Source organism: Sciurus vulgaris (genome assembly GCF_902686455.1).
Source record: "Sciurus vulgaris genome assembly, chromosome: 11".
In the NCBI taxonomy this organism is placed as follows: Eukaryota; Metazoa; Chordata; class Mammalia; order Rodentia; family Sciuridae; genus Sciurus; species Sciurus vulgaris.
Genome location: NC_136472.1, coordinates 25,017,688 through 25,031,243, shown reverse-complemented (window position 1 = coordinate 25,031,243; position 13,556 = coordinate 25,017,688). Strand labels below are relative to the sequence as shown.

The window sequence follows — 13,556 nt, the reverse complement described above, 5'->3', positions numbered from 1 at the left end:
AATATTGGCCCCACAGATACTTCATTCCTTGGTAGTTTTTTAATGTTGTCAAGCATGTGCAGTGTACATTTTTTTTCTAGCTCTTCTGGTTTATCATGCTTAAAGATTTACTGCAGAACAAGTTATTTTTGCTTTTATTTAAGTTATATTTATTTTCAATAGATATATATATATGCACATATACATACATATATACACACAGTGTTCTGCATTTGACAATAGATATGAGTTAAGAGTAATTATGATATATTATAGCATATGTAGAGGAAGTATGTGTAACTTGATATTTTCATTGTATTATTATTTCTGGAGTAAACAAATTCTGATTCTGTCATAGGCATCATCTGGTCTGGTAAATGCTTTGTACCTCATTCAGATAAGCAAAATAATTAGTAATTCTTTGAAGTTAGCAGAAGTCCTCTGCTTTGCAGTTACAATTTATTCTGCAGTTACTAAGATGGTACAATACAGTTCTCCAGAATTAAATATATGTTCATGTGCATTTTATCACTTATGAATAAGTGAGGCACAATGCTTAGATTTTTTTTTTATATTAGAAGAAATGCATATACATTTGAAGTGGCTGAATCTAATCAATTTGTTAGGTTAGTTGAAAAGAGTTAAATTTTGAGGGAGCTCATCACCTGATAAAGATCTTTACCTGGTTCAGAAAGGCATTTAAATGACCCCGTATCTAAGGCATTATGATCTGGTACATGATTAAATATACAATGATATTTGATTGGTGAAGCCAATGGAAAGCCAGGTTTAGGCAATGACAGAGGAAACCTTTAGGCACTGTTCACTTGCTGGAAAATAATTATTTTCATGTAGAAACAGTTATTTGATTAATAGTGGAATCAATTGAATGGAGATCATTTTAATTCCATCTGACACAAATTCAGGTCTTGATCAAAAGTCTCCACTCCAACCAAAAGTGCAGAAAAACGATGACCTTTATTTTCAAGAATTTCATTACCCTATGTACATGTATAATTTCATGAATGTATGAATCTACATTGTGCATAACCATAGAAACGAAATGATGTTCCCCATTTGGGTACAATGAATCAAAATGCAGTCTGTAAAAAATTAAAAAAAAAAAAAAACTAAATTAAAAAAAAAAGAATTAGAACTTATTGACCTCAACAGACCCTCCAGTTCCAAGCTCCCTGCCTCTTACCATTGATGCTTCTTGGGCAAAAACACAGTAAGGCTTTCCTCTGCTGGGGTGTGATTGGGTAAGAAAACTGGGGCCACTTCTTCCTTCAGCCTGATTAAATGTCACTGGCTTCACCTAAATGTTTCATGATCTTGAAATCATAGTTTACTAGTCGTCACACTCTGGAATTTTTCTTTTCACATGGGATGTTTTTCATAGCATTTGGCAGTCAGTTATTCTTTCTTGGCAAGACCCAAGTCTTCCTCTAGGGATTATTCAAGGGAAGGAACTTGCTCAGGAGAGATTACTTCATTTGAATTTGTTCCAAATATGCTAGCAAACTTATCTATTTAAAGGAGCAATGGTGAAAACATTTATAGACTGCATTTGCACATGTAAGTGGGAAGATTGGTTTCTGAAAACGTAAATTCTGCCCACGCTGCAGCATGTCTTTAGTTGGTGTCTAGATTTCAGGTGGACAAATGTTGTTTTGCTTGATTCATTGCTGCCCTCAGAAGTTTGTGGAAGGTCTCTCTTTCCTGGGATAAGATTACAAGAGATTCAGGGACAAGTTTTTTAAATTAGAAGGGAAGGGGCCCTTGGCAGATGCTGTTTGAGTGACTACAAGATTGAAGAGATCAGCCTCTACCTGTGAGAAACATGCATCATCAACCTTTTCATGAGATTAAGTCCCAGCCTTTGCTTTGTTAGCTGTAGAACTTAATAGGTAAGCACCTGAATTACCATGAGTACTCAAAGTCAAGTCCATTTTGCTTTGCCATAATTGACTGAAAAGAGAAAAATCGTGTAACTAATTTTACTATTGTTAAATGTTTTATTCATTTATTTGTGCCACAGAGTGATAATGGGTTTAGCCAGATTAATTTGCACTAACTAGGTCTATTTTCATGCAAACATAGAAGTTTTGTTTTCCCACAAAAATTTTTCCAGCAGGTGAGAATACTCAACTACCTTTACACAGTAATTATTTTTGAAGAAACCTGTGTATTTATTTTTATTACTGCATTCCAACTATAAAAAATATTGGGTTAACTCGTGACTTATTTGTACATGCATGTAACATACTTAGATCATTTCTACCACCCTATTGTCCCTTCCTGACCTCTCTAGTAAATGACATTTAAATGTCTTTATGCCTTAGGGTTATACTTTTTTTCACACTTCTCTGAAAGGCTGAGATAATGGGATGTCAACATGGAAATATGAAAATCTATAACCACTTGGAAATATTTATAGATTCACTGATCAGCCATACATTATCATATGTTCTATGATAACATACAGCTACAAGATATATATAGTCACACTCAGTGAAAGCAGTTTTCATTTTTCTGGACCAAGGACAAGCCCCATGATGTGAATTCATGAAACAACTGACAATGGATACTAGTTGAAAATTACTGTGATGTACTGAAATACGACTAATGTCTTAAATGAAATATGTTCTCATTGGAGGTATCTGAGTTGGAATAATGAAGGTAGCCAAACACAGAAATTAATTAGAATTTCAAAGTACATTTGTCTTAGTATTGCTCTTTATCTGTACATTATTTTCCCTTTTGCCAAATAGGATATATATTAAATGTCTAACAAAGAAACCAGTGAATTTATTGCCTTAGTTTATGGGATATTTTAGTCTGCATAATATGCTAACAAATAAGTATAATTGCTTTTAGATACATTTAAATTAAAAAATTGAAAATCACATAACATACCAAGTATGTTAGAATGTAAAGGAATAAATTTCTCTTATGTTCTGGAAAATTATATGATCTTTTATCTGTGAATCTTAAATTTATCTGGGCAAATGTGTTGGTACATATACACAGAGAAAGTCATTCTCAGGAAAGTACCTCATCCACTATTACCTGGAGAGATTTATTAAATTGTTGTAAGGAACTATATATGATATTTTCCTATTATAGTTTTATGTTTTGAAAAAAAATTATAAAGCACATTTTGAATATCCCATTTTTAACATGTAAATAATTTCTAATAGGAGATTTATTCTGGTGAAAGCCAGCATTAATGATTAAAGACATTAACATTATAGGAAGTAAGATGTGAAAACAAGAAATTTGATCATGTACTATACTATACTCTTAAGTTCTCCAGCAGGTCTAACTTTATTGGTCTATAGCTTCAGCAATTCCTGAATCAGATGGAAGCATTAATACGACCAAGACATGTAGAATGCTCATCAGAACCAACTTCTAAAGGAAACTGAGACTCTTTCTGCACATGTCCTCTTCCATTGCCAAGTCCGTGTGAACAGAATCCTCTGTTTCTTTTTTTTTTCTTGTTTATATATGTTCCCTCACAGGTAAATATCTCTCTTGTGCATACATATATATAAGATATATATATGTTAGATATATATACTTAGCCACTTGGAAAGTAGATACAAATATATATTAGATATATATTAGATATTTTCTAATATTATTTATCCTATGTCCAAAAGGTGTTCATGTATCATAGGAATACCATTCTTTATACCCTAGAGTATGTCTACTAAATTGACTGAGATCCTGATGATTTATTCTGATCCAATGCTCACAGTGAAACATTCAGAAAATTAAATGGGTATTGTTTATTTAGATTTTACCAAGTGTCCATCTGCATTGTAGGCACTTTGTATGTAATAAAAAAGCAAACTTCAGAGGCAGATGCTAGGGCAATCCCTATGCTAAAAAGATGAAGTGCAGACACAGGGAGGTTTATTCAGTTGCTCATGCACGGACCTAAGTGACATAACACAAGCAATGCATCTCCAAAGTCCCTGGTATTCTTCATGGTGCTTTGTTTTCTCTCCAAGGAAGTCTTGGGTTCCATCTGGTACACAGTGAGAAACTTAAGAGTCATTATTTGGTCACTATAGTTATCATACCCTATAACTACTGTCTGGCATCTATCAAGCAATAGTTATAATCTTGGAAATTGTTATTTGATTATAAAATACCAAAAAAGAACAAAATATCAGCAGAAAAAACAAGTTTGAACTGCACTAATAATGTTGGACATAGTTGGACTAGAAAGGATTCTGGGATCATTTAGGTCAATTCCTGTATTTTCCAACATGCAAACTGAGACAGATTTGTAATTGCATTTAGAACATGACTGATACTTGTGCTTACTTACACTGAGTATGGATTTTCCACTTGAGGATGCTGCTTCTCAGAGTATGTACACTGAAGTCCTATTTTTGAGCATTCTTGATTCCTAGGAAACTTTTCATATACAACCTTGTCCCACTATTTACTACATCTATTTTCAGTTACTATTTCTTTTTCCTTTATTGCCTATGTCAGTCTAGGAGTTCTGAAAATAAAGTACTAGCACCTAATGTAGAAGTTGATAATACTCATGAAATAGTTCAGTTGGGTTAAAAAATATTTGGTATAACTTCTGAAAAGGATGATAGAGTCAGATGAAGTGAATGCCATAGGCAGCAATGTGACAATTACTTGTGTATCTATATGATACACTTCAAAGTCCATTTTTTTTTTTTTTTTTGAAATTTAACAAGAGATTCCCAAAGACTAAACATCCTTTGTGAAGTGAAAGACTGGTCATCCGATTAATCACAGTGGGATGCAATTGGACTGAGTCAGATATTTCAGAAGTATTAATTCTGATGTTATACAGATAATATTGTAAAGTTACTCCCCTCAAATGAGACCAACTCAAAGGACTATGTCACTGTATATTTTTAGAATTTATTGTTACTGATAGAGAATAGGTATTGGAAAGCAGGAAATCTTTCCCTATCCATTAATGTTGAGAAACATGTTTTCAATATGCATTATTAAATATGTAAATGACTGTTGGCTTTTGACTACTCTCCTCTATAGAGTATCAACTAAGGCTGAGACAAAAATCATTAAACATTAGATCCCAAGCAATCATTAGGAGAAATAGAATAGTCTATAGAAAGTTTACTGGGCTCCTTGGAAAAGGATTTCAACAGATGCTTACTAACCATTTTTGTATTTTCACCACTGTAGAAGATAGAAAGATGAAGGTGTGCTTCGTGACAGAGGGAACTCAGGGACCTGCTCACAATTTCATGGCAGCTCCTATTCTCCTGAACCCTGGTCTCTGAAACAAATCTCATGGGAGAGTAAATGGGACAGAACACCAATGTCACAGAATTTGTCCTCCAGGGCCTCACTCAGGATCCTGATGGCCAAAAGGCATTATTTGTCATGTTTTTGGTCATCTACATTGTGACAATGGTGGGCAACCTGCTCATTGTGGTGACTGTCATTGCCAGCCCCTCCTTGGACTCCCCCATGTACATCTTCCTTGCATTTCTGTCACTCATGGATGCTGTCTATTCCACTGCCGTCTCACCCAAGCTGATTAAAGACTTACTCTGTGATAAGAAGACAATTTCCTTCCCAGCATGCATGGGCCAGCTCTTCATAGAACACCTGTTTGGGGGTGCTGAGGTCTTCCTCCTGGTGGTGATGGCCTATGATCGCTATGTGGCCATCTGTAAGCCACTGCACTACTTGAGCATCATGAACAGGCGGGTTTGCATCCTCCTGTTGGTGTTGGCCTGGGTGGGAGGTTTCGTACACTCCGTGGTTCAACTTGCCTTTGTGTACAATCTCCCCTTCTGTGGTCCTAATGTCATCGACCACTTCATCTGTGACATGTACCCATTACTGGAACTTGCGTGCACTGACACCTACTTTATAGGCCTCACTGTGGTTGCCAATGGTGGAGCAATCTGTATGGTCATTTTTATCCTTCTCCTGATCTCCTATGGGTTCATCCTAAACTCCCTTAAATCCTATAGCCTGGAAGGGAGGCGCAAAGCCCTGTCTACCTGCAGCTCCCACATCACGGTGGTTGTCCTCTTTTTTGTTCCCTGTATTTTCATTTATGTCAGACCTGTTTCTACCTTTCCTATTGATAAACCCATAAGTGTGGTTTTCACAGTTATCACTCCCATGATGAATCCTTTAATATACACCTTGAGAAATGCAGAGATGAAAAACGCTATGAAAAAACTCTGGTGTAAAAAGTTAACTACAGGGAAAATAAGAAGGGATCTGCCACACTGAATCCTTTTGGTATGAATTCTAAAACAAGTAACAGGTGGCAAATTCTAACAAAGATTGGTGTGGTCAACTCAATGTATTCTCCAGGGATGCTTTTCTCTATAATCATCAGAGAGCAGAATAAATTATCTTTTGAATGTAGTATCAACTTTGAAGAGAATTTGTAATGATGTATAAAAGGTACAGGTGTCTGTTCTTTTATAAGTAAAAGTAAAATGCACTTCACCTTAAAATTCATTTTTTCAATTTATATTAAAATAAGACTTTAAATAAAGTGTTTATTTTTAAATAAAAAAGAAGCAACTTTTGAAAATTTGATATCATCCAAAAAATGAGAAAGTAATTTGGCTAATAGATAAATTCACGGAACCAAAAAAAGTAATTCTTAAATCTTAATATTCATTATTCTATCAGTATGGCACATTTCTGTAGCTGCCTATATATTTTTGTTTTAAGATTAATTTTATTTGGTAGTCAATATAATTTTTTTTTGTTCAAGACATTAGCAGTGGATGACTTTTATTAGAGGGGATGTCACTGAAGAAAGCCAATTTGAGTTCTTGAGTACAAAGCAGGTACTTGGTTTTAGAAAAACCTCTAATCCAGGTTGTAAAGATTTTTGTCTTTCTCTGCTTTAGTGATCATACGTGGTTTTACTGTTCTTTGAAGAATAAGTGAAGCTTATTTCGTGTCTGATTGAAAATATCTATCCCTTGGCCAACATCTTCTCATCTCCCTTAGTCCAATTTCGGTAACCACCATTCTGCTATTTCTGAGTTTAGCCTTTTAGATTCCACACATAAATGTGAATTTGCAGTGTTTGTATTTGTGCACCTGACTTATTTTAACTAACATAATGCCCCGCAGGCTAATACATGTTACTGTACATGAAAGAATATCCTTGTTTTAGTGGCTGAGTAATATTCCCTTGTGTGTATACCACCTTTTCTTTATCCATCCATCCACTGATGGACACTTAGCTGATTGTATATCTTTTCTATTGTGAATAATGCTACAGTGAAAATAGAAGTGTAGATTCTCTTTGAGATACTGATTTCATGCTCTGTAGGTTTAGACCTAGGAGTTGGATTGCTGGATCTGTGGTGATTTCCCTTTACTCACTTCCTCAGCAACATCTGCCTTTCATATTTTCTTATAACAGCCATTCTATTGCTAATTCATTTCTGTGCTGATCTTGAGAAATGATCAGATTCTTTGCCCATCTTAAAATCAGGTTTTTTGTTTCTTTACCATTACTACTGTCATTATTAATTTTCTTTTGTTCTAAAACCATTTGTAACACATTCCTAAAAAAATCATCCCGTGCTCATTATATCTAATATTTAATATTTGTGCATTCCTACATAACCTTCTTCAGGTTGATTGTCCCTATGCCAATGTCCTTTTAGTTTATCTAAGCAGATTTTGATAAAAGTGGCACCCCCAAAACTCTTATTAAAACAATATATTCCAACATCGATATTAGCATTTCATAAGGTTACATAAATCTACTAGGATTTTGGTCATAATGTATATAATGTATAATTAATTTGGAAAAGAAGACATCTTGATCACATTCAATCCTTCTATTTGAAGGCATAAACAATCTATCTTTTTATTTAAGACTTTGAGATTCTTCAGCAATTCTTTGTGTTTGTTTCCATAATATAAATCTTTCACTTTTTTGTTCGAGTTTATAGTTTGTAATTTGGGTTGCCTTAATTAAAGATATCCTTTCTACATTTTATTTTTTACATCACTGTTACTTGTATTCAAGAAAGTCTAACCTCGAATTCAGTCACTTTACTCACCTCCCTTAGTAAAATGACAGATTTTCAGTTTACTCTTTTGGATTTGCTTGATTAAAAAATGATACTGGGCTGGGAATATAGCTCAATTGGTAGAGGGCTTGCCTTGCAAGCACAAGGCCCTGGGTTCTAACCCCCAGCAAAGCAAAAAAAAAAAAAAAAAAAAAAAATATCATCTTAACTACTGATTTTCTTTCCAGTATTCGTCAAACGTCTCATTATTATAATATTATAATAGTTAGTATAGGAAAACAAGGATTCATAACTGCAGAGTTCAAATTCCCATCTCAGCTGGTCCTTTTCCTTCATTCACCTTTCTTATTCCTGCCTGGGTGCTCATGAGGAATATGAATTAAATTTTTACTATACAAAATTTAAAATTCTGAAATAATAATGAGAATATCTTGATATTTATTGTTCTTTGTTTCCTCGGGACCCTTATTTTCTCTTCTCCTTCTTTTCCTTTGCCATCGAGTCTCCCAAGAGCACTTTTCACTTGGGCTCATTCTCATCTTCCCCAGAAGTTAAGTCTTTTTGAGAGCGACATCTCAACGAGACTTGCTCTTTGCTCTTAGATTAGTATTTTTTCTATTAATTTTCCTAAAGTTTTCATCCAGGAGAAGCATCTGAAAATATAGAATGCACTGGAAGGATCCTGTGAACACGTATCCATTCTCTGGGGCACACTTCCTCAGTGAATTTAATTTGGAACAAGCAACCTTGGGGACGAGTTGAACATCTCAGTGAAGTATGTTCATATTCATTGTTTATTAAGTGCCTCGTCATATCTTACCTTACCTGGGAGAAAAAATTCTCTTTGGGTATTAACGTTACTGTCAAGAGGCCACTCCAATTGCAGATATGAGCCATATCAACACTGTCAGGATGATGCTTTCAAAATTTCCAAAAAATTCCATGTTTTAGATTCTCTAGTATGCACACTATTGACTAAAAATAGGCTTGTTCAGTTTGATCAGAAAACGTAGTAGTGAAGTCTAAATTTTTTTGCTTCTTGATATAAATTCTCAATAGCAACTCTCAAATTTGGTGATACTTAAGCTTATTGACTGATTATTCTTGAAGCCAACTCTGGATAAATTCATGATTTAAACTGTAAAATGTTTTTGAGAGTACATGCAGGCTACAGGAGTTATATTTCTGTGTGACAAAACATTTATTGCAGTCACATCTGGATTCATATGGTGGCAGTCCTGACTTATCGTCATCAGACTGAGTCATCATCTTTTTAGCACCAACGGTAAAATTGCAGAAGCTTGGATTTGGAGCAAGTGACCAAAGAAGAAATAGAAACCCCAGGTAACATATTTATAAGAGCTCATCACAGCAATTATTAATAGGACAATAGAGGCTTACTGTGAATGAATTGCATACCTTTCTTAAGAAGCAGACTTTATAATTCCCCTCAAAAGTTTTATGCCACAACCAAGAAGAGAGTAGACGCATTTTCTTTATTTTATAAAATGTTCCTAGAATAAGTACAATGGCAATAATTTTCTCCAAATTTTATATTAGAGATATTTTAAATACATACCAAAATAGATAAAATACATGGCACAATATAACAATATAGCATGACTCATAATTATTATCTTTATAATATATTTTATAGTATAAAACATCATATACGTTTTCTTTAGAGCATCTAACAATTATTTGTTTTTACAAATGGTGACCTTGCATATGATATAAAATATTACTTCACTCTAGATATATGCCACAATTTATTTATCCATTTATTAGTTGATGGATATTTGGGTTGTTTCCACTTCTGTGCTATTGTAAAATATGCTGGTAAGAACATGAGTGTATGAATGCTTTTTTAGGTCTTTATTTGCTGTTCTTTTTTAGGCATATGCCACAACTGACATCTAGATATGTAAACTCCATATTTGCATATCAATTGAATATCAAAACTTATTGAAGGGTAAGTTAATAGCCTCTCATTATAAAATGTGGAACCTCATGTTCAGAGAAATTTGGAGGGGGTACTGGGGATTTCACTCAGGGTCAATCAACCTCTGAGCCACACCCTCAACCCTTTTGTGTATTTTATTTAGAGACAGGGTCTCACTGAGTTGCTTAGTGTCTTACCATTGCTTGGTTGGCTTAGAACTCATGATCCTCCTGCCTCAACCTCCCAAGCCTCTTGGATTACAGGTGTGCAACACCGTGCCCTGTGAAATTTAATTTATGAGCCCACTTTAACCTATTTCAAAAGATGTTTCAATATGAATAGAAGTTCTGAATTTTGTTAGGTACAAACTCTACAGAATCTTAAAGAAAATGCATATTTTCAATGCATATTTTCTCATGTCTAGAGTCCTTACAATATAGTGAATGCAACTGGGCACATGACATTAGGTACTCCATTAACCCTTTGAGTTTATATTTACTTTTAACGACTAATTTAAAAGATGGTTATGAGTTGTTGAGAAAGAAAAAACAATGGAGTTTTCTACAGGAATGTGATTGGTAAAGGAAGGACAGACTTCATAAGTGTACAGAATAATGATCTAATTAATCCATCCATCCTCCAGGAATGCTCCACTGGGTACTTAGGAGAGTGGGAGTGGGGAAAAATTTATACAACTCTACAAAGATATGGCTTTCATTAGTTATATGGGGTAAACAAATAATAGTAAATAGTATTTTGAACTTACTATGTTCATTATTTACCAGACAGTTTTCTGAGACCTTACTTGCATTATGCTATTTGATCCTTAAAATTCTGCTACATGTTAGATGCCCTAATAATTTTCATTCTGTAGACAATGTTCCACTTGGGGAAACTAATTCTAAGACTCAAATTCCCAAATCAGAATTTAGAACCTGACATTTCAAAAACTACAGTAATGCAGGCATCCCAGCCTAACCATGCAAAATTACTAGGTAAAGCAAAACGTAACTGGCAATCATGAGACAGGCAAGCCATACCTCTTGGTTATCACTTTTCTCTATTGGTTCCAAAAGTCCATTAGACTGCATACAGGTTTTTCAACCAGCAATATAATTTTCTGTGAAGAAACTGACTAGGAAAAAATGTGGTAGTTCTTTAAAATCATCTTGTTTTAAAGATACCTAATGAGCTTATTTGATTTTTATTAGGACCTGAAATTTTAGCCGTCTCATTACTATTATTGTTCAATCTTTGGAAAAAACTGGTGTTTATAACAAGTTTTATCACCACAATGATGAGTATAGAATTTTATGACGTTCAGATAAATCGATGATTTGCAACAGTCCAGAGTAATAATTTCCTTAAGAATATTTTTAATACTGAGATATTTTTGGAGCAGTTACAAAGCTGAATATAAAGAAGTGCTGTAAGGATTTGACAAGTCAACAGGAGAGACCCTCCTATGAGAAGTTACCTCTAAATGCTCAGAAAACATCTATGAATGGTCCTTACTTTCCATTATGAATATAGATATAGAATCATAACTGTGAATGAAGATATTTAGTCTTGTATACATGGAGTATCAGAAGACATAAAGATGAAACTTTTTCTTTAGGCAACTGGTCTTTTCTGTTGATATACACCTAAGTTCATAATCTGATTTTTCCATTTTTCTCTTACTTGTAAATATAAAGATTTCCAGGAATAAGTGCTGGTATTAATGCTCCCTTTAGGGAACCTCCTGATTGATAGCTCAGGAGATCTGAGACATCTCTACTCTCTATTAAGGCAGTTCACAGCCCCCTCACCTCCCAAAAAACTGTTTACCAATTTTAAAGCATGTTTCTTTCATTAGCTTATGTTCTTTGCTGGTCTATCTGCTTTCTCTCAGTTATCTCTAATTTCTTTATGCTCACAATTTTACTCCCCCTCAGATGCTTGAGTGTGGTTTTGGGTACATAGAAACACAAAACAGAATATTTCCCTGGCTTTCACACATGACCATCCAGAAAAGAAACATTGAAAAAATATTAAAATAATCCTGCCAACAAGAAATTGCACATATCATACCTAAGACTAGCCCAGGATCACATCTGAATGGTCTGATACAGGATTTATTTTCCTCAAATAAGAATGTCTTTAATTCAGCATGAACTCAGATAGCCAAGAACTACCATTATAAACAAAACACTTCATGAAATGATGACTTGTAATAAAGTAATCTTTAAAGTAGGCCTAGCCAACTCAATTAATAAAAAGATGATCTACCGGAAAAATGTGACCATATCATTTCAGAGAAAGTTGTCAATGGTAAGCATTCTGAAACTCATACATGTAAAAAGACCACAGTGTTTCCAATTAGGAATAAAGATGGGACACAATTTTCACAGGATAACTTAGCTAAAATCAACAAATATTTCCAGACTATTAGTATAGAGTTTCTTCTACTACCCATGATTCTACTTCAAATATTTGACATTTGGAATTGATTCGTGGCTAACCATTATTAACTGTAAACAAACTTGAAAAGTGGAAGAAAAAGTGCAGTGTCCATTTACTTTGATGTACATATACAGTTTTTCCCCATGATTCTGTTTCAGATCTTTGACATTCTGAATTGATTCCTGTTTAGTTGAAGTCATTCTCCTGGTGGTGATGACCTATGATTGATATGTGGTCATCTACAAACATCTGACAGGTTTGCAATAACCTAGATTGCAAAAAATTTCAATTCAATGTGTGTGTGTGTGTGTGTGTGTGTGTGTGTGTGTGTGTGTGTGTTAACAAAATCCTTTGCTTTAATTGAATTTCATGACTAGGAATAAGTTAATTCATTTATCTTTGCTCATTTTATCTCTGATGAGCTTTGAAATTCAGTATAATTAAATAAAGTCTTCATGAGCACTCACAGTGTCCCTGGATCTTTAATTGCTATGAGTTATTGCTGGAACTTATAGGAAAATAGTAGGTGGGCAAATATCTACAAATTGGCTTATAATTTTATGCTCTATTTATTTATAGGTATTATTTTACATAAATACAGAAGTGAAGTCATTACTCATGAGCTTGTTTTCACTGTAGATCTTGGAAGATAAAAATATCATAAGGAAAATAAAAAAAAATATAATGCTATACATGCAATCTTCTTGAGACATGTTCTGGAGAAAGTGACTTTATGGCTATTCAGGAGATAATGTTGCAGACATATCCCCTAACATATCTCTGTCATCTAGAATCTTGAAGTCTCATTTTTGATTTTGAAGGAAGAAATTTATGAAAATAAATCAATGATTGTGGGAAGAAATTCAGAAAGCTCCTTTTCTAATGAGTTCCTCTACATGAGATCATGGGGAGGAACTACTGTTGAGGAAGGCATCTCATTTCTCTTTTCATAAGTCTCCTTTTTTATTAGTGCACGGTGATTGCACAGAATAGTGGGTTTCCTTTCTACCAGCATACACTACATGCTCAGATCATTTCCATTTTTGATGTACAACTTGGGATCATCCCAAATTCATTATTGGTCCTCTTCTTTGTAGGCTCTTCCACCCGAGTTTACCATCTTCAGAAGAACA

The 13,556-nt window shown here is 34.2% G+C and overlaps 1 protein-coding gene across 1 annotated transcript; it reads left to right on the top strand.

Moving 5' to 3' along the window:
• Positions 1-5,310: 5,310 nt before the first annotated feature.
• Positions 5,311-6,258, top strand: LOC306638941 (olfactory receptor 4A16-like; the record flags this gene model as incomplete). The annotated part of the gene is made up of 1 exon (XM_079102395.1): positions 5,311-6,258. One exon carries the CDS (start codon positions 5,311-5,313, stop codon positions 6,256-6,258), a length of 948 nt encoding a protein of 315 aa, XP_078958521.1.
• Positions 6,259-13,556: the final 7,298 nt, after the last annotated feature.